At 43.0% G+C, this 25,630-nt stretch overlaps 1 protein-coding gene across 3 annotated transcripts in view; it reads left to right on the top strand.

Annotated features, from left to right (window-relative positions):
- The first annotated feature begins 370 nt into the window (after positions 1-370).
- Positions 371-25,630, top strand: part of LOC308459952 (engulfment and cell motility protein 1) — a 194,480-nt gene continuing 169,220 nt past the window's right edge. The window contains exons 1-8 of one of the 3 annotated variants that reach the window (XM_080975876.1): positions 371-567; positions 6,982-7,017; positions 14,962-15,061; positions 18,163-18,314; positions 18,981-19,059; positions 19,636-19,686; positions 21,331-21,453; positions 22,544-22,675. In XM_080975876.1, the coding sequence (XP_080832002.1) occupies positions 443-567; positions 6,982-7,017; positions 14,962-15,061; positions 18,163-18,314; positions 18,981-19,059; positions 19,636-19,686; positions 21,331-21,453; positions 22,544-22,675 (798 nt within the window). In that variant the 5' untranslated portion in view covers positions 371-442. Of the gene's footprint in view, positions 568-6,981; positions 7,018-13,758; positions 13,779-14,961; positions 15,062-18,162; positions 18,315-18,980; positions 19,060-19,635; positions 19,687-21,330; positions 21,454-22,543; positions 22,676-25,630 lie in introns of those variants that run through there. The other 2 variants (XM_080975877.1, XM_080975878.1) reach the window with 2 other exon arrangements.

Genomic DNA, 25,630 nt, shown 5'->3' with positions numbered 1-25,630 from the left:
CCTCTCCCTTTCCCATTCCTTAGCAGCCCCATGTGAAAAAGGATTCAGAGCCCCCAAATTTCCCATAGTACCTTCGCACAATGTATTTCACTCTTGGTACAACGCCGTCTTCAGATTCAGTGTAGCAATTGAGAACATCAATTTTCGTCAACCGACCACCAAATAGGAAACAAGATGAAGCATGGAAATGGGAGTGATCTGCGTGCAAGGGAGAGTTGAAAAAAGTAAGGAGGGTGGAAAGGAAAAGGGAGTGAAGGTGAAAATGTGATAGTATTTAAACTTAACTAGTATTTTTTCTTCAGGTGTCTTCATTTATTAGTAACACTTGAAATTAAGGTCTGTCTCCCCCCCGCTCTCTCCCCTCCCTCCATTTATTCAATGTTCTGTCTTTGGTGAGGCCCAAACCGCCCTTCAGCTCCATGAGAGGATCCAGTCTTCTAGCATGGATGCCAAGTTGGAAGCACTGAAAGACCTAGCTAGTTATTCACGCGATATAACGTTTGCCCAAGAATTTATCAATCTAGACGGCATTTCGCTCCTGACGCAGATGGTGGAAAGTGGCACTGAGTGAGTATTTTAACACATGCACATTTTCTTATTTGTTGCTTGGATAAGCTAGTAAAATTGTATTTGTTGTTCATTTAAAAGTAAGTCATGTTAGAAGCCACCATTTCTGCTTTTGTTCCTTGGAAAGGAATGAGTATTTCATGAGAGGCGAGTTAAAGAGAAGTAGACGGAGGAATGTTTGTATGTGTTATCTGCCACTAGAAGTCCTGAGATCTATTCATCGCCTGATAATCATTCTTAAATAGTTACCACATGACGTTTTGAAAGTATAGACAGTTCGGAGAATGTTAGAAAACCCTCGGAAATCCTGCAAGCTTTATAGTAAAAATGTATGGTTGGGTGGCAGGGGTGGGGAAATATGCAGGCACAATTCTGTGTTTCTACAAACTTCCAGTAGCTAAACTGAACTGAACTGATCCTGACTGAACAAGGCTAACACAGCGTTGTGAGCTAGGCAGCGGTTCAGTGAGGAACCTTTACTTAAAGCAGATAATTCCACTTTCTTTGGATCAGTTCAGTATCTCAGTCAGTCTGATTTAGAGATGCAGCAGAATTACCTGCCCCTGGAAGAGTCTGATTGGAAGCAAGGAAGGTCACAGCACCATATCACTTAGAGAGGAAATGTGTAGACTCCTTTGTGTACATATTGTTAAACCTCAGTCTTTTTGATGAACCAGATTTTTATTTTATTTTTTTGTGGGAGGGATACCCACGTTGTGAGAATGAAAGACCATGTTTAATATTGCATCAAATTCAAAAGCTGTGGCTATATAAATAGCGTAGCATTTCAGAGTGTCTTAACAAAATCTGAATGTGTGGTTCATCACCGTTGAAAATACAGGTTTAAAAATGCATTTTTGACATTGATTTCAACTGAGTACTGTCAGCTTCAGTCGCTTGTTGTAAGACGAAGGAAGGAGAGTTTCTCTTCCAGAGTCATTATACGCACCTGCTATCTCCTTTATGCTCCATCAAATTTGATGTGAAAGTCTCACTGTGGTTTCCATGTGCCCAGTGCAAATGGCAAGACCCATGCCAGTAGCCGTAATTCATGGGGATGTGTGTTTGTGTGCGTTTGCGCATGCACATGTCTTAACATACACAAAGCATGGGTTGCTGAGCAGCCATTAAGGGTTGATTTAGTTGCTGTAATAAATGTGCATGTGAAACCCATCCCACTTGTGTTGGAATCCCATGGAAGGGAGCAGACTCCCTCCTAGCACAGCACAGGGCCAGCACAGATCTGGAGGCATTCACAGGGACTAGCTGATTTGCAGCTTCCTGCCTTTAGGGATGGGAAACGGTGCTCCCCCAGATGTTGTTGGACCCCAGCATTCATCAGTCCCAGCCAGTATGGCCAGTGGTCAGGGGTGATGGGAGTTGTGGTCCAACGTGGTGGTGGGGCTACAGTTTCTCAGCAGCTCTTCCATAAGTGTGGAGTTACAGACCTACCTTCTTCCTGCTATTACGAGAATTCCCCTCCCCACTTATGTAGGTCACAATAGCCTTGGTAGCAGACAAAGAAGAAGTGTGCTTCACCTTTAATTCGGAGATGCATGTGCCTGTTCTTCATGCGTTTGAAGAAAATTGTTCATGAACTTGAATGAGATGACTTGCACCAAGAGCTTTGCAGATAAATAATTCCTTTCCCTGCAGCATGTTTTAATTCTGCTAAGGACATTGCTGCAGTGGTTGTAAGGCTAAATAACAGGAGTCTTTCTCTCTCTCTTTGTGTGTGTACTGTATATGGAGCCATCATTATTGTGTTTTATGTGGTACCCTTTCCTTTCATGCAGGCCCCAGTTTCTGCACCCCCCCTCTCCCTGTCTGCCACTGCCTGACCCCCTGCGGCCCTCTTCCAATTCAAAACTTGCCAGAATATTCCAAGTTTTGGGAAATGGCAATCTTGCAGCCACTGCATATTGTCACGGTGTTCTCTGTTTCTGCAGATTGAGCTGGGAGTTTCCCTGGGGGCAGATTTAGGTTCTTCCTTACAAAACAGGTCCAGCCGAGCCCTGAGCCACAGACAATCATTCTCTGTTCCCCCTAAGACATCCTAACTGAACTTGAAAGCAAGGGGCCTTCTTGATCTATAACCAGAGGCTTTGCCAAATAAGCCACAAAGGAGTTGGTCTCGTCAGAGCTGGCAAAATTTGTCTCAGCTGGAAGTGGCTCCTGGCAGATAGGAAGGGCGCACATTCAGCAAGTATTAAGCCTTTGTGGCTTGAGGAATTCCAAAAGGAGCTGCTGTCCTTTTGGTAGAGAGCCAGCAATGTAATCCAGAGTCCCTTCGAGGACAAACAGTGAGCATATTGTGGTAGGCAAATGTCTAAGCAAGTATCCTTTCACTATTATTCTATAACATTATATTGCCATTCTGTTTCAGATTTTCTTCTTCTGTTAAAATTAATATGAACAAAAGTCTGTGGCTCATTTGTACTCTTGAGTTACAGAGTCTTTTAAAAGGCATTCCATTTTCTCACAGACCACTCTGAATTATTGGGATCTTTCTGGCCCACTAATTTTAGAACATTATTGTTCAGCGCATTATTGTTCATGTAACCCCCAAAAGGCAAATATTGTGACTTCAGCCTTCAGAAATAACATCATGCAGAATCAAGTCATGCCCAGTCTGGTTAACCTCACAGCAACTTTGCTGACAGGCAAGATCATTTGAATTCCCTTTGTTTCCCTATAAGTTATGTTTAGGAAGTTCCAGGGAGAACCATCAGATTAGAGCACTGATTCCTTCCCCTTCCGACTTGATGTAACAGGAGAAATGTATTAAAATCACAGATTTGGATACCTGTATTTTAGCTAGAGCGAAAATTTGAAGAGCAACCAAGGGTTAAATTGTTTTCATTGCACAATCCTGTAATTTCTGCCACATATACCGGTAAGTAAGGTTGAAAGGGGCACCATTACCTGCAAAAGGTTGTGCCTCAAATGCCAAGGATTATTATACTGTATATTTTTTTGCAGATGATGTATTTTTTTTTTGCAGATGATTAAAAGGGCCACCTCCCTTCAAGTAAAACAAACAAACTCCTGTTCACATATGTGACGCTTTTGACTCAGCGCTTTATGTTGTGTTTGAAATTTACACCTCAGGTGCTCTGATTCAGGATATAGCTGGCTAAAAACTTTTCCTTCACAACCAGTATATTGCACAATTCCCATTAGTTGCCATAGGGCCTATCCTGAAGGTCTTAGTAGAGGATTGTGTCCATAGATTCCATCTTGAGGGGATGGGCATTTTAAAACCCCCTACTGTATTAATATATGGCTTGAATTAAGCAAAACAGTTGTACACTCAACGTTATTGCTTATACAAATTGTGTCTGTTCTGTACAGCCTGCTTATTTCAGTGGTTGGTAACACTAACCTTCATAACTAGTGCTCAAGTTCTGTAAATAAGCTCACAAAAGTTCCTAACCTGAAGAAGGTTGTACTAGTGTATCCTGTTCCTGTGGTTACCAGGCTGTTTTATCGAAATTGTACCATGCAAGTGAAGCATTCACCTTATTCACACACTTACACATTGTCACATTTTGTTATAGTGATTTGTAGTGGTTACACATTGCTGTGGGATTTGGTGCAAATATTGTGAAGGACAAGAGAAGTCAGGAGGCCATGGAAAGCAATTCTTTGCTGCCACAGGCAGAGTTTTTAGGAGTGGCAGGAGCTGGCCAGTGCCGGATTTACGTACAGTGGTGCCTCGCAAGACGAAATTAATTCGTTCCGCGAGTTTTTTCGTCTAGCGAATTTTTCGTCTTGCGAAGCACGGTGTCGGAAAAGTTTTGGAAAAGCTTAAAAAATCGCCAAAAACCTCAAAAAAGGCTACCACACCGCGTTCTATGAGTTGCTCCTCGAAGTCAAGTCGCAACTGTATTAAGGGTGTTAAGAAAAAGGAAACAAACTTGCAAAAAACGCAAGACGTTTTCGTCTTGCGAAGCAAGCCCATAGGGAAATTCGTCTTGCGAAGCAGCTCAAAAACCGCAAAACCCTTTCGTCTAGCCAGTTTTTCGTCTTGCAAGGCATTCGTCTTGCGGGGCACCACTGTATAAGCTAAACAAGCTATAGCTTAGGGCCATAGCTGTCAACCTTCCCTTTTTTTGCGGGAAATTCCCTTATTCCAGCGCCGTTTCCCGCTGCTTCCCGTTGCTATCCCGGATTGTTAGATATCCCGTAGACTGTCCCCGAGACAGGTGAGGCTGCTGATCTCTTATTTTCAAATCTGAAAGTTGACAGTTATGCTTAGGGCCCCACTCTCTTGCGCCCCCCCCCAAAAAAAAAGAAAGAAAGAAAGAAAGAAAGAAAAGAAAACGATGTACATTTCCAAAATATAAGATAAAATACAAATAAAATAAAACCTACATACAGCAACAGTGTTTTGTGTTGTGTAGGCTCCCATGGTGTAAGTAATGGGCCTCACCTGCTAGCCTGCTTCCTAAAATATCACTGGTTTGTTCATTTCTATATATAGGGTACCTACATTCTGCATGGACTGGTTGCAAATTCCCATATAGCATATATTCAACACAAAAACAGCGGCAATTTGTTGTTGACAAAGGACAGCTGGACATATCAAGGGCCCCATTACCTTCAGCAGTTTAGGGCCTCATCAAACCTAAATCCGGCCCTGAGCTGGACCCATAGTGTGCTAACTGGAGGGGGCTGAATTGTAGAGTTTTAAATGCTCATAGAGCATGTGTTTGTGAGGGACTTGAGAGCTGTATCTACACAGATATAAAAAAAACGCTATAAAGAAAAGCTATAGGGGATAAAGAACTCCCAAGGCAATCTGCCATTGACTGTGGATTCTGCTCTACAGCACCATCTGGTGTCACATTTTATAACACATTTTAAATGTTATAAATTGACCTGTGTAGCTGAGTCCATCATATTATGGTTATGATTCTGATTCTGATTTTTTTTTGGGGGGGGAGTGACCAGTTGTAGGATTATACCCCACCTTTTCCGTAAGGCTTTGAGCTGCTCACACAAACATTTATCCTTTTATATCCTAAAAAGAGAGAAGGGGGAAAATAGAACTTTCTACAGTTAAAAACAAAGTTTTTATTTATCTGAACAGTATACACTTTACTAGCACACAAGAATAAAGAAGTAAAGGAAAACAGAACAGTTTAAATTAAACAAATTCACACACAAAAGTATAAATGTGGGTCATTTCATTCACATTATTGTGAAAAAAAATTCTGTTATTGGTGTGGGGGGAACATTTTTTTTAAAAGATTTGTTTTATTTGTAAATATCATGATACAGTCCTCAAGGTCTTATGATAATTCTCCCTTAAAAGTTACTAAGAATTACAAATAGTAACTTATTTCATAGCGGTCTTTTCGTCTTGCGAAGCAACCCTATTAGTGGATTAGCGCTATTAGCGGTTTAGCGGCTATTAAAGGCTTAGCGGCTTAGTGGCTTAGCTGCTAAAAGGCTATTAAAGGCTTAGCGGCTTAGAAAAAGGGGGGGAAAGCGAAAAAAATTCTCAAGACTCGCAAGACATTTTCGTCTTGCGAAGCAAGCCCATAGGGAAATTCGTCCTGCGAAGCGCATTGAAAAACGGAAAACCCTTTCATCTAGCGGGTTTTCCGTCTTGCGAGGCATTCGTCTTGCGGGGCACCACTGTAATTGTTGCTAGCTGCCAAGATGGTTATCGCAAGAATTGACCCAAATAGCCTTCATTTTGGTCACCCTATGCCCTCAGTAGCGTTGGTATCAGTTCTTGTTTTGCTAATTAATTAATTTCTAGGGACTCCGCCCCTAAGCATTCCATTGGTGTTTCTCCAAATAACCAAATTGTCCCTTGGAAACTGCTAACAGACTCCTTGGTTTTTGTGATGGAGTTAATTGCTACTTGAGCCAGCAAACTCTCAGGTCTGGTACCTGGCTGGAGGGTGGAGCTCAGAGGTCCATGACCACAGCAACTATTTTGTTTCTTATGGCTGACATCTGGGCCTCAAATGACCCTTCTGCTTGCTTCTGCGACAAGTTTGAGAGACAGCTAAAAAGGATTGTATGTCCCCAGAAACTCCTGGTCTTTGGCTAATAGGCGATGTCATACTATTGTCCCCTATGGTGGTGAGGTTCTGATATGCAGGCAACGTTCTTAAGCGTTCCTTAGAATAATAAGCAATCTCTCTCCCTCTGCCCCCCCCTTTTTCTGTGAGATTTTGTTGTTGAATTAAAAGGTATATTGGGTTGCTTTACATTATTTTCTTCCGAAGAGCATTAAAGCGTGTTATTACCGTTTCAAGTCTGCTTCAGTTGAATTATTTCCAACTATAGTTCCTCTGGTGGTGTTCCAATGGCCTTGTAAAACTCAAATGCGGATTAGCAGGAAAATGTCTTAACAATGTTTCTCCTTATCTGAAAGTTTTTAAATTTTTGCAGACGATATCAGAAATTGCAGAAGATAATGAAGCCCTGGTAAGAATCTGATTGGCTCATGACCCTGCAAACTTCCTCCTCTTTGCATGATTAAATTCCAGGCCTCCCTGCTGATTTTATTTATTTGAATACCTATGCATATTTTGATCAAGCAAACCTGCTTCTCTTTCCTGCTCTTTAATGCCACATGCCACAGATTTATTAAGGAGCTTTCAGTTATTTATTTTTATTTTTATTTATTTTTGCAATGCTTGTGGAATGTATGCTTTGTTTTCCTATACCTCCTGTAGCTATTTGCTGGTGCTGTCTCCTTTTAGCTTTTCTTTTTTTTCTTTTTTGCTTTGAGCTACCAACCTTCTTACATGAATATCCTATGTTCCCACCTGGTGCATCCAGGAAGCTGATGGGTTAGTAATAAACTTGAGAGTCACAGTCATTTTAACTTCTAGCACCAGGTAAAATGGTTTTGGAACAATGGAGAAATTGCAGTATCATATATTTTCTGAATAAGCATGCTTTTGATTAGTGGTATGCTGACTCAAATTAATCTTAAACCTACTGATAGTGCAGGAGTTCAGTTCAAGTTAAAGGAAAGAAGGTTTCACTTCCGACCAGCTAACTTATTTCTGAATGCTGAGGTAGTAATGATAATAGCTTAGTTTCTGGGGAAAATAAGGACTAGATAAAAGCATTTGAATCTCAAGGGACATAATTTGTCCTAGCCCCTGCTGATGCATAATTCTTATTCATGCTGGTTCTTGACATTTCTCAGTTTTGTGAGCATGAAAGCTACTGAGTTGCTGGTGGCTGCAGTTGAGTTTCCTGTGTCTTATTCTCTCTTTTCAAGACTGGTCTACAGTATGCCTGAAGAAGTTTTGGCACAACATTTCTTGTTTCTAAGTTTGTACATGCAATGTCAATTCATCACCAATGACTATACCAGGTTTCCTAAATTTAGAGTAATTCTATGAAAGAGCTATTTCTCTGAATAAAAGGAAAGACTTCTGTGTTCTGCTAAAGTGGGACTTTCATACTGAGTAAGTGTATATTCTGGGGAGTCTTGCATGTTAACTCTTTTCATATGAGCAGATTTCTGCAAATGCCTCTCCTAAGTGGAAGAAATTGGTATCTGCTGGAAGTTACACTAGAATAATTCCCAGATGTGATTCTAGAACTTGCTATTTGCACCATTAAATTCAGCGTGGAGCTCTGTTGGCTGCTGCTGCTGCTGCCGCCATTAGACACACTAGCTCAAATGTGTAAGATCAGGATGTAACGCTGTTACAAACAAAGCTAGAAATTGTTCTTTAAAAATACAGTGTTGTCATGCGCTAATGGGCTTTGTAGCAAGGTTAGCCTGGAGGTAATCTTGGGCTGAGCGGTGGGTTCAGAAGGCACTCGGGCTGCCATTGTCTAAGCTACTCTTTCTCCTTCATCTGATTAACTGCTCTGATGAGAAGGTAAAGGAACACAGGAAAGAATCGGAAACAAAGTAAATATCCAGGAAAAGTGGAGACAGGAAGTCAAATAGGTAGCAGTCCAAGGGAAGGAAGAGGCCTACGCAAGGAGGGTTGGAAGAGTGAATGGTCAAGAGGAGAAGTCCTGTGGAAAGGATGTGCTTGGAAACAGCATGGCCAGAGAGAATGGGTGCTTGTGACCATGTAGTGCAGTGCAAAGGATAACCACATGTTGCTTTGAAATAGTGTGCACTCCAAAGCATAGGGCTCATAAGCTCACCCTTCCTTTCCCCATGTGACTGAGAAGAAAGACTAGGCTGGTGCTTATTTCATTTCCTAGAATTCTTGCTTTGTCCTTGCATATGAACCAAAGAATATAGTTTAAAACTAACTGGTCAGTCTCAAAACAAGGCAGCTTCAAACCCGTGGGCTCTAATGCTGTTTTGTTTAGTGAATCAGAATTTGTTTTAAAGCACGATCCCTGGTTCGTACATAACAGCAAGTCAGGAATCGTGGGAAATGGACCCATGTAAATGGATGGAGTCCTCTCAACTGCTTAAGGAAGAGCACTTAACACATAGTGAATTTAATTAATGGGCCCTAAAGCATCAACGGGGACGCGGGTGGTGCTGTGGTCTAAACCACTGAGCCTAGGGCTTGCCGATCGGAAGGTCGGCGTGTCGAATCCCCACGACAGGGTGAGCTCCCGTTGCTCGGTCCCTGCTCCTGCCAACCTAGCAGTTCAAAAGCACGACAAAGTGCAAGTAGATAAATAGGTATCGCTCCAGCGGGAAGGTAAATGGCGTTTCCGTGCGCTGCTCTGGTTTCGCCAGAAGCAGCTTAGTCATGCTGGCCACATGACCCGGAAAAAACATTGGTGCCTTTGGCCAGTAAAGCGAGATATGCGCTGCAACCCCAGAGTTGTTTGTGACTGGACTTAACTGTCAGGGGTCCTTTACCTTTACCTTTAAAGCATAACACTTGCACTGAAGTACATCTGTCTACTGAAGGATGAACTTCATGTGACAGTAGATCGTAAGCTCTGTGTTGATTGCACAGTGCAATCAGAACCAGACTTCAGTTTCTAATTCTTCTACACATGGACGGCATGCTTGGGAAATTCCAATAAATTACCTCACACTAAAGCAAAGAACAAGAAGTCACATGAACTGCTGAGTCCCGCAGAGCTGTTTGGTTGGCATTATCACGCAGCAATCTCTGAAGCTGATTTGAACAATTTTAGATGAACTTGGTAGTAAGATGGACGTAGTAATAGAAATTATTTTAGCTTTCCATTCTGATCTGGTGAGCTGCCCTTGTGCCACAGCTTTTCAGATAACATTTTTGTGCTCTAGTTTTTCCATGCTCACATACGATGTAGCAATTGCAGCATACACAATACGTCCAGGTAGGAAATTTCATGTATTCCACCACATGTGACTAATTCAGACCTGTCTGTCTTCCTATATGCTCATGCTTGGGGAATTGCCTGAAGAAGGCACGTCACACCATTCTGCTGTTGACGCTAAGCAGGTTTGGCTTTGTAAGCTGCCTGGATTTCAGACTGCCTGAGAACTATATATAAGCTGTTCTGAGCCTCTGAGCAGGCAGCTAGATATATGCCATGCATGCCTGCGAAACATGCCTGCAGTGGAGGCAATGTGTGTTTGGCATGTATATACATTTCCTGCACAAAATGGGAAATAGTCTAACCTGGTATAAGGCAGCTGGCTAGCCATAAAGGTCTGTGTAGGAAATACTATCCAGGTTGTACTGTGGTTTTAGTTGTTTCTGTTGCTTGCTGAGGTATTTTAATGGTTTTATTGTTCTGTATTCTATAATTTTATTTATTTAAACTGTTGTGCCCTGCTGAAGGGTAGGCTATAAATATTTTTTAATAAATAGGAACAGATAATGTGAAGCAAATGAAAGAGAATCAAGCTCACAAAGCACAAACATATATACATCACCTCCAAGTTGGTGTATGCCAAAAGCACAATAGATTTAGTGTACCTTTCAATAAGTCCTTGTACATTAGATCTCTGAGGAAGACTAATTCATGGTCAAAGCCGTTCTCACCTGTGGCTACCAAAAAATGTTTTGTAAGGTTGAAAGGTGCACATTTAATTGCTTATATTTCTGATAACTTTAACCCAACTTGGCATTTTTAAAAGCCACATGTGAAGCTACCCTGCGTCTCTCTTTGGTCTGTGGTGACAAGCACCGTTAAACGGGAATAAGCTGAGCCTAGAGACTGCTTCTGCTTTGCCAACAGTAGCTAGTTTTCTCTCTGCTTCCGGCTTGTTCCCCTGCGGCCTTCCCCTGCAGTATTAACCTCACAACTGTTGCCTTAACTTAACATTTCCACTTTGGGCACTTGTTTGTACAAAGCAGATGCCAAAGGAATGTCATTTGACTCGAGACGGCTCTGGGCCGCAGTGTGCAGGGCAAGTTCATTCCAGCTGCAGCCCCCAAGTGCACAGATGTGGCTGCAGCAAGGAGCCTCCATGAATCCCTCACTCTGTCGGCAGAAAGAGGGAGAGGAAAGCAGCCTTTCTTTCCTGGCCCCACAAACGTCTCATTGTGCTGAACTGCCATTTGGATTCATAGTTAATAATGAGCTAAGTTTGCAGCATTTGCCTGCCTGTTTACAAGAACAGGGTGCGGTTCATAAGATACTGGGGTTTTTTTAATTACGTGCACATTTATTTAAGTTGGATTTGAATATATGCCCCAACTATGCCATATAAATTGGATTGTGGAGTATCATATGTATTTACTTAGATGGAAGTCCCACTGCGTAAAATTGAGGACTGCAGCATCAGTATTTGAATCTTCTCTTCTGAAGTCTTAACTTTGGCCTGGAATAATTCTGTCTCTTCGGCATTTAGAGTGTTTTTTCTGCACTTGCCTTCCTGGGAAGATTTTTCTGGTACTGTGATGACACCTTGTGGGGAAAGCATTTAATTTTATAATGGAACATGTAGCAACTGCGAGTGAAGCTAGATGTGATAATGGTTATCTATCTTTGACACACAACTAATATCAGATTTGGTAATATCAGAGAGGGCAATTTTCAGGTCAGACAAAGAAACCGTAGGGGAAAGGTTTTCACGCAGACCTCACCAATGCACACTGCCCTGTTCCAAAACATACCCTTGTTGGGGGATCTATTCAAAAACATGTTAGGGGATCTGGTTGCCTGTCCCTCACATCCCATGTAGTTTGGTGCTCTTTTTAAAAGGTTCCACTCATTGTGCCCCTCAGTGGATATAAGCAGCCAGTTTCTCCTCCCTCCTTTGCACATGCTTAAAAAATACACCCTGATCCAGTTAAGATGAAGTGCAGTGCTAGAACAGCTGTCATTGAGTTGCCATTGCTAATAGCCATTGAACCCGTCCAAACCCATTTAAGCCCATGGTCATCACCATATATTGTGGTCAGAGATTTCATTTATTAAGTGTTGTATGAAGCAGTACCTTCCTCCTCTTTCTCATTCCTTTTTTTCACCTGGTTCCATCCCTTACATAGGACTCCTCTGGGTGTGCAGAGATGCTAGGTGACCCAAGCAGCCCTTCATGGTATTTCCTGTGCAAAACTTCTCTCAGATTTGGCATCTCTCCCCGCATCACTTCCTTTGTTCATGGCAAAGCACAGAATGCAAAGTTTAGGTGTGGTTCCGATCCAGGAAGGGAACTGGAGCATAGTGGGGGGTAGGAGAGAGAAGCATGTACACCAGGAAATATTACATGACCTAACTCTTTCCAGCAGGACTTCAGAACAAAATTTTGGAAGGTGTCATAGTTGCACTCATTACTGCATATATATATATATGCACACACATACACACACACCCCTACACCTGGTGGTGGTGAGTTGCATGCAATCCTACCTCCCTCATATATTTTTTCTGGTGTAATGTGAGTCCAATGCATGTGCATAGTAAATGCAGTATGTTTATGTGGCGTTTGCCTCCTAGGATGGGTCAAGGAAAGGGTTAAAAAGGGTGTGATGTGATTGGCCAGTGAGAATGCAAGGGGGGAGTAAAAGATAGAGTGGGAGGTTTTGAAAAGTCAGTTGAGGTTTGGGAGTTGGGAGTTGAGGCTTGGTTGTTGGAGAAGGAAGAGGGTGGCATAGACAGTGGGTTGGTCAAGTTGTATTGTGAGAGAGTGAGAGGAATTGTTAGGTTGAGTCAGATAGATAGTTAGAATAATCAGTTTGGAGTTGTTAGGAACTAAGATTAGGAAACTGACAAGAGAAAAATAAACCGAAACCATACGCTTGTTCCTGCACTTAAAAATAAACTGGATTATTTGTTTATGTTAACAACTGTCTGGACTCCGTGTGTCCCCGTGAGAAGCGGGGTGGTGGCAGCGAAGAAAGCTATCGCAGTGGTGGCACAGGGTCAATAGACTGTGAAATGTCTGGGGGCCCTGTGTGATCGCCACAGTTTAGCAGTTCTCAGTATTGCAGAATGCCTTCGTTTCTTCCACTAGGTGTCATTGTACAACAGGCAGTTGCATGAGCTGGCTGTGCTCTGACACCATGGTCAGACTCGGTGTGCTACTGAAGACCAGTTGCTAAAAACCACAGGGTAGGATAATGCTCTTGGGCTCAGGTCCTGCTCGCAGATTTCCCACAAGCGCATCTGGTTGGCCGCTGTGAGACCAGGATGCTGGACTCGATGGGCCATTGGTCTGATCCAGCAGACTCTCCATACATTCTTATTACGAGGGACTGATTAACCCTCCCTCTGGCGTTTAAAACCCAGATAAGGTTCGTGCTAGGTTTGATTCTGTGCAAACTGACACTATAAAGTCCACCACTGAATTTATTCGGTTGCTTAGAAACTGGAATTTGCTCATCACTGGAAATTCCAGTCAACATGATGACATAATCAAGGTTGCCATGGAGATAACTGTTCTGTACTGGTCCTGTGGTGCAGCCCATGGAGCAAGGACAGTGGGCAACTTGCTCTGGCAAGTGTTGGAAGTGAAATGAGGCCTTTCGAGCCTCTTTCTCCAGGTCACCTGACCTAAGCTCTGTCCCTCTGGGGAGAACTGGATTCTCTTAAAGCACCCGCCCTCTGACCTGGAGATGGGCAGTTCTCCTGCGCATCATAGCCTGTGCCGTTGGACTGGCAAGGTGGTGCGAAAGGCATTTGCTTCTTCTGGCACAGGGAAAGGTGCTTGTGAATGTCTCGGCTCCTCTTCAAAGGCTAACTTTGGGTTCCATGATCCTCTGATCACCAACATCAAGCTTGGAGTCAGGACCCCAGTTTGGCTACTTAGCCAGCGATGCTGTAGCTTCCAATCCAGTGTGCTGGACTCCAGGGTTATGAGTGTAAGTCTCTCTCTCTGTATGTTTCCCCCGTCTGAGATTAAGGGCTTCTTGCTTTCTAGGTAGTCTTCCTGGGTTGAATTATCACAAGCTATGTATTAAAGAAAAGCCTAAAGGTTTCTAGCTAGTTTTTTTTAATGGTGTGGAACAATTAGGGAGAAGATAGTTTTGCAACAGAGTTCCGTTTGCATAAGAATATGTCCTGATTTATATTTGATCTGCTGACTAGAACACTGTTCTTTGTAAAAATGATAATTAAAAAACCCTACGCATATTCATAGTGTATTCTGCCCCGCCCCACCAAAAACCTGGAGGCTGCTTCCATAGGGTTTAGATAGTGGTTTTCACATTGGGCTGGGTGTGAATTTGTCAGGCTGAGGTTCGGTAGATGTGCCCCTCATTCCTTAACTATAGTTCAGAGCTCACATGTGCTCTCCCCTATCCATCCTGAATCCAAACACACCAACCCCGGCTGGCCATACCAGTGGTGCAACAATAAAACTGCTAGCATATTTGCAAAGCTAAGCAGGGTCCGGTATGGCATCAAATTGGATGGGGGACTGCGTGTTGAAATTCCTGCGTTGCAGGGGGTTGGACCAAATGACCCTCAGGGTCCCTTCCAACTCTCTAATTCTATTATTCTGTGTTAAGCACTGACAATAAATAGTGTTTTGTTTGCTATGCTTTGGAAATCTGAATTTAAAGCTCATTTCCAAACTCTGATGAATAGCAAAGGTCTGATGAAAGCTTTAATCTGGTAGAGAAGGAGGGAAGAACATGATCCCGTGGCCTATTTTTGTGTTGGCTGGTGTTTGTCCAAAAGTGGGGAACTGTTTAAACAGCAATTGATCTATTATTGGGAAGAGAAGCAAGTCTTTCGTGGGTGTCCTGTCTTTGAATGAGCAGGCTGACACCTGCACAATGTTATTGTTCTTGGGCATTGGACAGCCTATTCCCACACAGAATGCAGAAACATCCTCAAACGCTTCCTTCCAGTTGACGCTGCTTTGGGATCCATGTGGAAATCACTTGATGCTGCTTTGCTGCACGGCCTTCATTTTATTCTGCTCCTGCCCCTTCTTGCGCATCTTTGCTTTGTTTTCCCCCTTTTGCCCAACGGTTTTCCACTGCTGTTTACATGGTTCTTCCCCCACCCCACTTCTGCTTTGGCTCCTGTCTCTTCCAGCTTTGGAGACATGTTATCCTTTACTCTGACGGCTTTCGTTGAACTGATGGATCATGGAATTGTATCCTGGGACACATTCTCTGTGGCTTTCATTAAAAAGGTACAGTATGTTTATGCTTGACATTAAGAGTCAGAGTAGATGTATTTTCCACACACATCTCTTCTGTTCATTTACAAAATGGAAGGGGCGGCGGTGAGGCCGCTTGGGAGCTTTCCATGCCAGTATCAGCCTATTCTTGGAAGTTGCCTGGAAACACTGTGTGTCAGGCACCAGAATGACTTCTTCTACTTCTACTTCTTCTTAATTGAATTTATATACCAACCTATACTTTATATATATATTTATATATATACCACTCTTGACAGAGTGGTGCATGCTCTAGTTATCTCCCACTTGGACTACTGCAATGTGCCCTACATGGGGCTACCTTTGAAGATGACTCGGAAGCTGCAATTAATCCAGAATGTGGCAGCTAGACTGGTGACTGGGAGTGGCCGCCGAGACCATATAACACTGGTCGTGAAAGATCTTCATTGGCTCCCAGTATGTTTCCGAGCACAATTCAAAGTGTTGGTGCTGAATGGCCTTGGTCCTGTATACCTGAAGGAGCGTCTCCATCCCCATCATTCAGCCCGGACACTGAGGTCCAGCTCCGAGGGCCTTCTGGCGGTTCGCTTGCTGCGAGAAGTGAGGTTACAGGGAACCAGGCAGAGGGCCTTCTCGGTAGTGGCGCCTGCCCTGTGGAACGCCCTCGATGTCAAGGCAATAAACAACTATTTTACTTTTAAAAGACACCTGAAGGCGGCCCTGTTTAGGGAAGTTTTTAATGTTTGACGCTGTATTGTTTTTGATATTTGGTTGGAAGCCGCCCAGAGTGGCTGGGGAGACCCAGTCAGATGGACAGGGTATAAATAATAATAATAATAATTATGATGATGACTATACCGGGAGGTCTCAGGGCGGTTCACAGAACAAAATCAAAATATAAAACCACAAAATATATAATCAAAATTAAAACAACAACCCAGTAACCCCCCACCCCAAAAGAAAAACTACATTTTAAAAGGGCATGGGATCCATAATATGGATAGGTGCTACATAATGTGACTGCAGTGAGGACAAATCATCACAGAGAGGTAATTTCTAGCTGTCTCAGGGTTATGGTTCTGAAGTATACTCTGAAGCAGGCGTAGGCAACCTAAGGCCCGCGGACGGTCCGGGAATCAGCATGTTTTTACGTGAGTAGAATGTGTCCTTTTATTTAAAATGCATCTCTGGGTTATTTGTGGGGCCTGCCTGGTGTTTTTACATGAGTAGAATGTGTGCTTTTATTTAAAATGCATCTCTGGGTTATTTGTGGGGCATAGGAATTCGTTCATATTTTTTTCCAAAATATAGTCTGGCCCACCACATGGTCTACGGGACGGTGGACCGGCCCACGGCTGAAAAAGGTTGCTGACCCCTGCTCTGAAGTATACTCAAGAACCAGTTTGGTGGTATTTTCTAGAAAGGTCTGGGAGGGTCTAAGCCAGGCATCCCCAACTTGCGGCCCTCCAGATGTTTTGGCCTACAACTCCCATGATCCCTAGCAAACAGGACCAGTGGTCAGGGATGATGGGAATTGTGGTCCAAAACATCTGGAGGGCCGAAGGTTGGGGGTGCCTGGTCTAAGTTCTAAAAACATCCATGGTTTGGTATCATACTTGCTAGATATTGTATGCAGGATGCTGTGAAAATCACTGCATCTTAGCCTATCTTCATCGGTTTGTTGTGAGGATAAAACGAGAACTCATAAGCCACACTGATCTTAGAGAAAGGGCGTGACAAACCGCCAAGCATTTTAATGGATATGCTACTCGCAATCCAGCTCAATTTCATTGCCGAAGAAGAGAGCAACAACAACAAAAGCCAAGGGAATGGGGTTTAATTGCTGCTAAGTTAACAGAATTTAGCCACAGCTCACTTCTTCCTAGGTTATGCCAATGATGTTCATATTTGAAAGAATTTCTGTAATTTTATTAACTTACCTGTAAGTTAATGCTATAATGGCATAGGATGAACAATATTTGTAAGGCAAATTATGAATGATGTTGCAGCAGCCCTGCACTGAGACTTTTTCGTATGCGGTTGACCTATTTTGGAACGAGTAGATTCTGGAAAGAGGCCAGAGTAGGCACAGAAGAGAGAACGGAATTCACATTACCTTATAATATCATTATGTAAGCATGTTAAGGAAACATTTCGCAAGAGGAACTCTTAAGTTAATTATAAACATGCTTGTCTTGGGTTTGCAAGAGAAAAAGGAAGTCCATAGCATAGTCTGCCAAAGAGAATTGTTGGGTGAATAGCTGTTAACCACATGCAGGCATGTAAATATAAGCCCTCCCTTTATATCTCTGAATATTTTGTGTGGTGCATATGGCAGGGACAGGAGCAATATTCAGTGACCCTTAACAGTGGTTTCAGAAGTGAAGTGAAGTGTTTTGTGCTTCCATACAGGCTGCTGATTTGCACAAGATTTGGTTGGCACCCCACAATTTCTAGTGCAATTATCGCGTCGTTTTTCTAACTGCAAAAAGCTGACAAGAAAAGTGATGGGAAATTCCACTGGGAAGTGTGAGACAAGAACTTAATGCTGGCAATCTTGTATGACTGCCATATGCATGTGTCCGGGTGAATGGCTCAGTAAATGGATGTGCAATAAGCACCTGGTCAAGAAACCCCCTTGATTCCATGGAGATTGATCCTGGCACCCTAAACCACCCATAAGTATAGCATGTGCTCTGGCATTAACCATGATTAAGACAAACCAGATTGTGCTATTATCCCAGGATTTGACACCCAGGGTTTATTGCTTTGGCCAAATACTATTTACCGTATTTTTTGCTCTAGAAGACTCACTTTTTCCCTCCTAAAAAGTAAGGGGGAATGTGTGTGCGTCTTATGGAGCGAATGCAGGCTGCGCAGCTATCCCAGAAGCCAGAACAGCAAGAGGGATTGCTGCTTTCACTGCGCAGAGGTCCCTCTTGCTGTTCTGGCTTCTGAGATTCAGAATATTTTTTTTCTTGTTTTCCTCCTCCAAAAACGAGGTGCGTCTTGTGGTCTGGTGCGTCTTATAGAGTGAAAAATACGGTATTTTGCTGGAACATTTCCTTCTATCCAACCCATGGCCTCTTACAAGAAACCTGATTTATTTACAGATAGCAAGTTACGTGAGCAAGTTTCCTTCCGACATTGCTATACTGCAACGATCCCTAGCCATCCTAGAGTCAATGGTGTTGAACAGCCATGATCTGTACCAGAAGGTGGCACAGGAGATTACAATTGGCCAGTTAATCCCACACCTTCAAGGGTGAGTAGCTTTGCATTACTTTTGTCTGGGAATAACATTTAAAGTTACAGCTGATGACCTTGAAAGCAGCCTTAAAATTGACAAGATCTGATTAAGGATTTGGAGCATCAGCCAGGATTAAAGTTCTTACCCAAGTCTGGTCATGATCCTGCGTTTCCATATGGGTGGAGTGAGAACTGACTGCAAGGAAGGGAAGAAGAAGACAGGCCATCCTAGCTAATGCCACCTTCCCCATCCTGGAGCGGCTCACCTATCCAGTTCTGCATTGCTCTCTGGTGGCACTCAGTTCAGAGACGCTCTTCTCCTGCTGCATATGTTCAGCCAATGAAGCTTGCTGCAGCTTCTAGCAAGTCTCTTGCCTGCCATTTTAAACTATTCCACAGATAAAAATCAGACCTATGTATGCTCATCATGACCTTGAAAGATGAGTGAGATACAAATATATAGATTTAACACAGTTTGAGCTGACAACTGACTTACTGCAATTAAGAAGCTGTGCGTTAATTTAGAATATAATCATTTTAAAGGCTTGCAGGGTTCCTCTCCCACACTTTAGCAGCTTGTACCTGTACTTTATTGTTCTGTTCTATAAACAGCAGCAACAACAAAAATCATTATCTAAAGCCTGACTTTTGTATATCTGCTTTATATTATACTCTGATACAGGGCAGATCAAGAAATACAAACCTACACCATTGCCGTAATAAATGCACTTTTCCTCAAAGCACCTGATGACAGGAGACAGGTGAGTTGGGTGTTAAAATATTAAGTGGGTCACTTTGTGGTGGTACCTGTTGAAAACACAGCTGCTTTGGCCAAAACTGTGCTATAAACACAATTCTTACTTATACTTGTTGGGCAATTATAGCTTGAACTGTTGTATATGAAAGTTAGTGATGTCAGAGTTGAGATGTTCTATCCTTCTTTAAGAAGTAAACTCTTTTTTTTCTGGCAAGGTACATGCAATAGGGAGTCCTGGTTAATTTTGTCACTCTGTTCAGAAACTGAGCTTGCCCCTTTAAATGCAGTTGATCGGCCGCTCTGTTGTTAAATCAAGTTGGAGGTTGTGTCCCATCTAGAGATGCTTATGAGTGCTTTTCTTACCAATTCACAGAAACAGATTTAGTGTAGTCAGTTTTCCTCCATGTTTTATCATGCAAGTGAGCAACAGGAAGGTAGTTTCCTTGTTCTGAGGAATAGATTATAGGTTTCCCCTAGTAACCAAACAAGGCATTGTACTGAAGCTGCCATAATGAGCTGTATACTTTTTTCCAAACTGAATTGTTACTGCTTCTTCTTTTTTCTTTTTTTTCAAAATTAGGAAATGGCAAATATTTTAGCACAGAAACAACTTCGGGCAATCATCTTACAAGTGAGTGCTTTGTCTTCAGTTCATGTTTCTGTGCTCATTTTTGATAAAGTAACAGTTGTTAATGAAAATTCTGGGTTGAGAGACTATTCAACAGCCCAGCTCATCAGGGTACAAGTCCCCTGCGGGTCCATGCGGTCAGTAAAAGAAGGAAATTCCAGCCAAGTAATTTGGAGCAAAACAGCAGTCAGTCGACTTAGACCCTTTATTGTTGCGCAACAGGTTCAAACAGCAGTAAGAACACCGAGCATGGGTGACATTGGCTTTTAAAACTTTCTCACCATATCCCAGAATACAGTTTGTACAGCATCATTGATACAACATTGCTACATCACTGACATGTCACGAAAGGGGAGGGGTAGATGGGTAGAGAGGGACGCAGGTGGCGCTGTGGGTTAAACCACAGAGCCTAGGACTTGCCAATCAGAAGGTCGGCGGTTCGAATCCCCACAACAGGGTGAGCTCCTGTTGTTCGGTCCCTGCTCCTGCCAACCTAGCAGTTTGAAAGCACACCAAAGTGCAAGTAGATAAATAGGTACCACTCCGGCGGGAAGGTAAACGGTGTTTCCGTGCGCTGCTCTGGTTCGCCAGAAGCGGCTTAGTCATGCTGGCCACATGACCCGGAAGCTGTACGCCAGCTCCCTCAGCCAATAAAGCGAGATGAGTGCGCAACCCCAGAGTCGTCAGCGACTGGACCTAACGGTCAGGGGTCCCTTTACCTTTAGACAGGGGTTACACTAGTTCAGCTTTGGCAAACATGTCCCTGGTACCAGATTAGCGTTTGCGGACATGTCAGGGCAAGACCCAGGTATAAGATTAGCATAGGCAAACAGCTCTGAAGTCCCACCTCCCAAAGTACGATAGAATTTCCTTTGCATGTCTGGACCCCTAGGCAAGTCTGGTGATGGGATTTGGCTTTCCTTGGCCAACAATCAGCTCAGCAATTGTCACTTCTGGGCACTTCCTGGGGTAGGTGGTGTGTATACATGTCCTCACGCTTGGGGAGGTGGCAGGGGAAAGAGTCGTTTTTCCATAGGCAAAATAGCATCGAAATGGAGGAAACTGGCAAATGAGTTGATTTTATATGATTTGTAAAGGTAGGTATCTTCCCTGAGCTGTCAAGTCGAAAGGATACATTCAGGCATAATATTTGTAACATTTAACAACTTTAAAGATGTGGCCCCTCCCTGTAATTTCCATAACACAATTAAAAAACAGAATCACATTCCTCTACTCACATATTTTAAAGGAACTGTGAATGTATTGATTGCATTGTTAGCAGTGTGTGCCTATGCAGTTTGTGACTTCTTAAACTAAACTCATATTACTAATTGTGTGCTTTGACCAGCCAGGTGCTTGACAGACTTCTTTGTTTTTGCTGTCTCAGGCTGGCAGCAAAAAGAGGCTGCTTACTGATCTTGTGGGCATCTACAAAATAACTAGTGTGCTTCGTTTGGTTGGTAGCCCTGTCCTAGACAATGGAGAGGATGGAAGGGGATGAAGAGAAGAGCAAAACAATTATATTAAATATAATTATATATCCAATGGTGAAGCTTATTTCTGGACCCCCCCTTGCCTTCCTAAACTTAACTTGATGTAACTTTATGTAAGGTTGCTGAGTGATTTTGCTCTTGCTACTATTTTCAGTATGTTATCAGAGCTCAGAGGGCCATCAATAATGAAATGGCACATCAGCTTTACGTTCTGCAAGTGCTCACCTTTAACTTACTGGAAGACAGGATGATGACCAAAATGGACCCCCAAGATCAGGTAAGCAAAACAATATTGTTGAACTGCTACACTTACTCTGTAGAGATAGGGAAACCACTTCAGTGAAAAGGAAAAGCTTTGTTATGCATGAATGATGAGCAGTGTGCTTTATTTTAGAGGCCACAAAGGAAAAAATAACATGCAATTCCTGTATACCTCTCAAGAAAGTCAGGCACCATTTATTGTGTTCTGAAGGCACTTAGTATGGTTCAGCTGCAGAATCTAAGGCAAATCTAAAGCAGGGACTTGGTGGGGGACCATATGGGGATATAAAGCACAAGAGAGGAATCTTGAAGACAGGCCAGGATAAGTAGAACTAAATTGCAACAAAAAATTAAGGCAGTTAGTAGCCCTACTTCTTAAATATGCACAAATATGCTTGGGGTATTTTTTTTAAAAAAAAGGTTGAAGCAGTAATTCCAATTACATTTTAAACTCCAGAGGACAGGCAAGAGAATTAGTAAATATGCCATGTCACACCATTCTCATTCCTTCACAAAGGGTGCAACTCTATGTTTCCTTGAACCATTAGATCTTTCAGATCTCCCTCTGCATAGAGAGAGAGAGATCTGCCCTCATCACCTCCTACCTGAAGCTATAGAAAGGTCTATAACTGGTGTTTTTTCCAGCACTGCAACTCTGACATTGGAGAGGATACCTGGGGGTATACCAGCAGAGTCTGTGGATCCAGTTTAATATTTTTTATCCAAGCCAAAGTTCTATGTTTAGCATAATTCAGCTACCTTTTTTTACTGTTTAGTTATAGAATTACTATAGTTCCTAATAACAAGTTATCTGAGTGGTTTACACTATAGCAACCACAAAGTATTTTTAAAAATGATAAAACCAAAGCATAACATCTAATACAGAGTAAAACCAACAAGTTTTAAACTCCAGGTTTAAAACTAGTAGTTGGGGGAAAAACAGTACATCGTACTACAATTTAAAATAGAAATTTTAAGGCCAAAAAACTTGGGAGAATGAAAATGTGATATGGACATGTTCTGGCGTTACTTTTAATATTCAGTGTTGTGTGTATGTTTTTCCTTTTTTTAAAAAAATGGCAATGTATTTTTTACAACCCCATCAGGCCCAAAGGGATATCATATTTGAACTCCGAAGAATTGCTTTCGATGCAGAGTCTGAACCGAACAACAGTGGCGGCAATGTTGAGAAACGCAAATCTATGTACACACGGGATTACAAAAAACTTGGGTTTATTGTGAGTATTCTCCCTTGATTCTTACAGTGGTCTAGTTTGCATTAGAGCGGTGCAACCCACCTTCACCTCAGACTGATTCGAGGCCTGGTTCAGATCAGCCACAACAACCTGGACCCAGCCTGACTGGCCCTGGTCCTGGATTGTTCAGGCTTACCAATACATGCCTAGCTGTTGGTTCCAAGATGGCGGCGCGTTCATACGCTGCGGCTCTGAGCTCCCAATACCTCACCTACTCACGCACAAAACTGGTAAACATCAGGCTCACAAGAAAAATAGAGATAACTAGAGAGTTTCAAGGGTCCCACTGTATACCAAACTGCATAGTAAGACCTCCAGGATCTCTATGGATTGTCGACAGGAGGGGGAAGTGCCGAAAGAAGCGAAAGAGAAAAGAGCAAAAGCAAAAACGTGGTTGCAGAGCTGGTCTGTTAACCCAGCTTCGAAAAAGAGCCACCAGACCAGCACTGCCAAGTGTCTTCCTGACCAACACCAGATCTCTCGTCCGCAAAATTGACGAACTACAGTTGCTGATGGCAGCAAACAAGCTTCTTTGTGAGAGCTGTGTGGTAATTATTACAGAAACTTGGCTACATTCAGCAGTACCGGATGCGGCAGTTGAGCTGATAAATCGAAGAATTTATCGCTCTGATAGAAACAGTGGTTCTGGTAAAGCTAGGGGCGGAGGAGTCTGTATTTACATACACAATGGTTGGTGCATTAACAGCAAAGTAGCTTACAAGTATTGCTCCCCAGATCTAGAATTGATGGCAGTTACATGTCGGCCATTTTATCTGCCTAGAGAAGTAACTGTCATAATTATTATAGCTGTTTATATTCCATCCGATGCTAATGTCAGTGCGGCACTTTCTAAGCTATATGACGTCATCTCCGGGCAGCAGCAAATCAACCCAAAGGGCGCCCTTGTTGTGGCAGGGGACTTCAATCAAGCCTGCCTAAAGACGGTTTTTCCTAAGTTTGAACAGTTTGTGAAATTTTCCGCTAGAGGACAGAATAATCTAGATTTCGCGTATTCCAAACAGGCATACAGGGCAATCCCCTTCTCCCACTTAGGCTCATCCGACCATTCTTCAGTTTTTCTATGTCCGAAGTACATCCCTCTCAGGAGAAGAATTCAGTCAGTTATAAAAACAGTTAGAATTTGGCCAGAGGGTGCTCTTAGTCAGCTCCAGGATTGTTTTGAGAGCACTGATTGGAGCATGTTTGCACATCAAGAGCTGCATAGATACACAGATGCTATACTCTCCTATATTAAAGTGTGCATCGATAATGTAACATCGCAGAGATGCATTAGACTCTATAGGAACTGTAAACCATGGGTGACTGCTGAAGTAAGAACACTCCTGAAAATCCGGGATTCTGCCTTTAAGACAGGGAATATAGACATATACACAGAGGCGAGAATAAATCTCAAAAAAGGCATTAAGGCAGCAAAACAACAGTATCAGCTTAAGGTGGAAAATTATTTAGCTGATAACATCATGAAACAAGTGTGGCAACGACTGCAGCACCTAACCAACTACAAGGGCACTACAAGGAACATGGTTAAGACTGATGCCTCATTGGCAGAGGAACTAAACATCTTCTTTGGTTGGGTTTTATCTTCTAGGGATAATTACTCTATCAAACTTTCACCTCTTCCCCATACCATTCTGACCCAAGAGTCCTGGCCCAGAGATGACTTGTTATTGAGGAGATCCTACCCCTCTATTGGGGAGACTAGTATGGGGTCTGGGATTCCCACTATTGAAGGGCTAGGGAAGAATGGTGGTGGAGCTAAATATCACTATCGGCAAAGGGTTTTGAGATGCAGTGATGCTCGAACCCCTTCCAATCTATGCCCCGTCCCAAGGGACAAGGGTAGGGTGAGCAGGGATTACCCACCTCCGTCATTGGTGTTGTGCAATGCCAGGTCCATAGGCAATAAAGCTGCCACCACGTGTGACTTTTTTGTCTCGCAGGGGATTGATCTGGCTTGCGTGAAAGAGACCTGGGTACGGGAAGGCGAAGTGTCACAATATGTCATGAGCCCTCTGAGCATGTTGTTTAAGCCCTGCTTGGTTAAAGACAGTATCACCATGTCGTCCGCATAGAGTAATATGGGGATCTTGAGCTGTTGTAAAGAGGGGGCAGATTGATTTAGGGCCTTCATGGTTGTAACGATGTCATTGATGTAGAAATTGAATAGAAAAGGGGCCAAGAGGCAGCCCTGTTTGACCCCTTTATTCAGAGGGAAAGGATCAGATAGAGCTCCCAGAGGGCCGAATTTTACTCTGGCCGATATGTCATTATGAATTTCCATAAGAAGGTGGAGGAGTCTCTTATCTATGTTAGTGTAACTAAGCTTCTGCCATAGCCTATCTCTGGGGATGGAGTCAAAGGCGGAGGTCAGGTCCACAAAAGCCGCGTGTAGTTTGCAGTTGAACCTGTTTAGGTATTTATCAATCAGGGTAAATAGAACAAGACATTGGCCAGATGTGCTGTGACCTTTACGGAAGCCAGCCTGTTCCGGGTGGAATAGCTTTGTTTCTTCTGCCCACTCGATTAATTTCTCTAGCAAGAATCTAGAGTAGACCTTGTATGATATGTCCAGCAGGCTGATAGGTCGATAGTTACGCGGATCTTGTGGGTCCCCCTTTTTATGTATTGGGATGACTATGCTCTGTTTCCAATTAGGTGGAATCTTAAGAGTAGCATTAATAGTGGTGAAGAGAGATGCTAAAATAGGGGCCCACCACATCTGGTTCGATAAGAATACCTCAGGTGGTATCATATCCTCCCCCGGGGATTTATCCCCTGAAAGCGTGCTGATTAGTTGTATACATCTCTCTGGGGAGACTGGCTCCCAGGTGGGCAAGGCAGATGCTGGAAGAGTGGAGACAACATTTACTTCGGGATCTGGGGCGGAATACAGCTGAGCAAAGTGAGAGTGCCAAC

Source organism: Podarcis pityusensis (genome assembly GCF_964106645.2).
Source record: "Podarcis pityusensis genome assembly, chromosome: 12".
In the NCBI taxonomy this organism is placed as follows: domain Eukaryota; kingdom Metazoa; phylum Chordata; class Lepidosauria; order Squamata; family Lacertidae; genus Podarcis; species Podarcis pityusensis.
The sequence above is the reverse complement of the archived record's forward strand: the minus strand, read 5'-3'. Positions and strand labels throughout refer to the sequence as shown.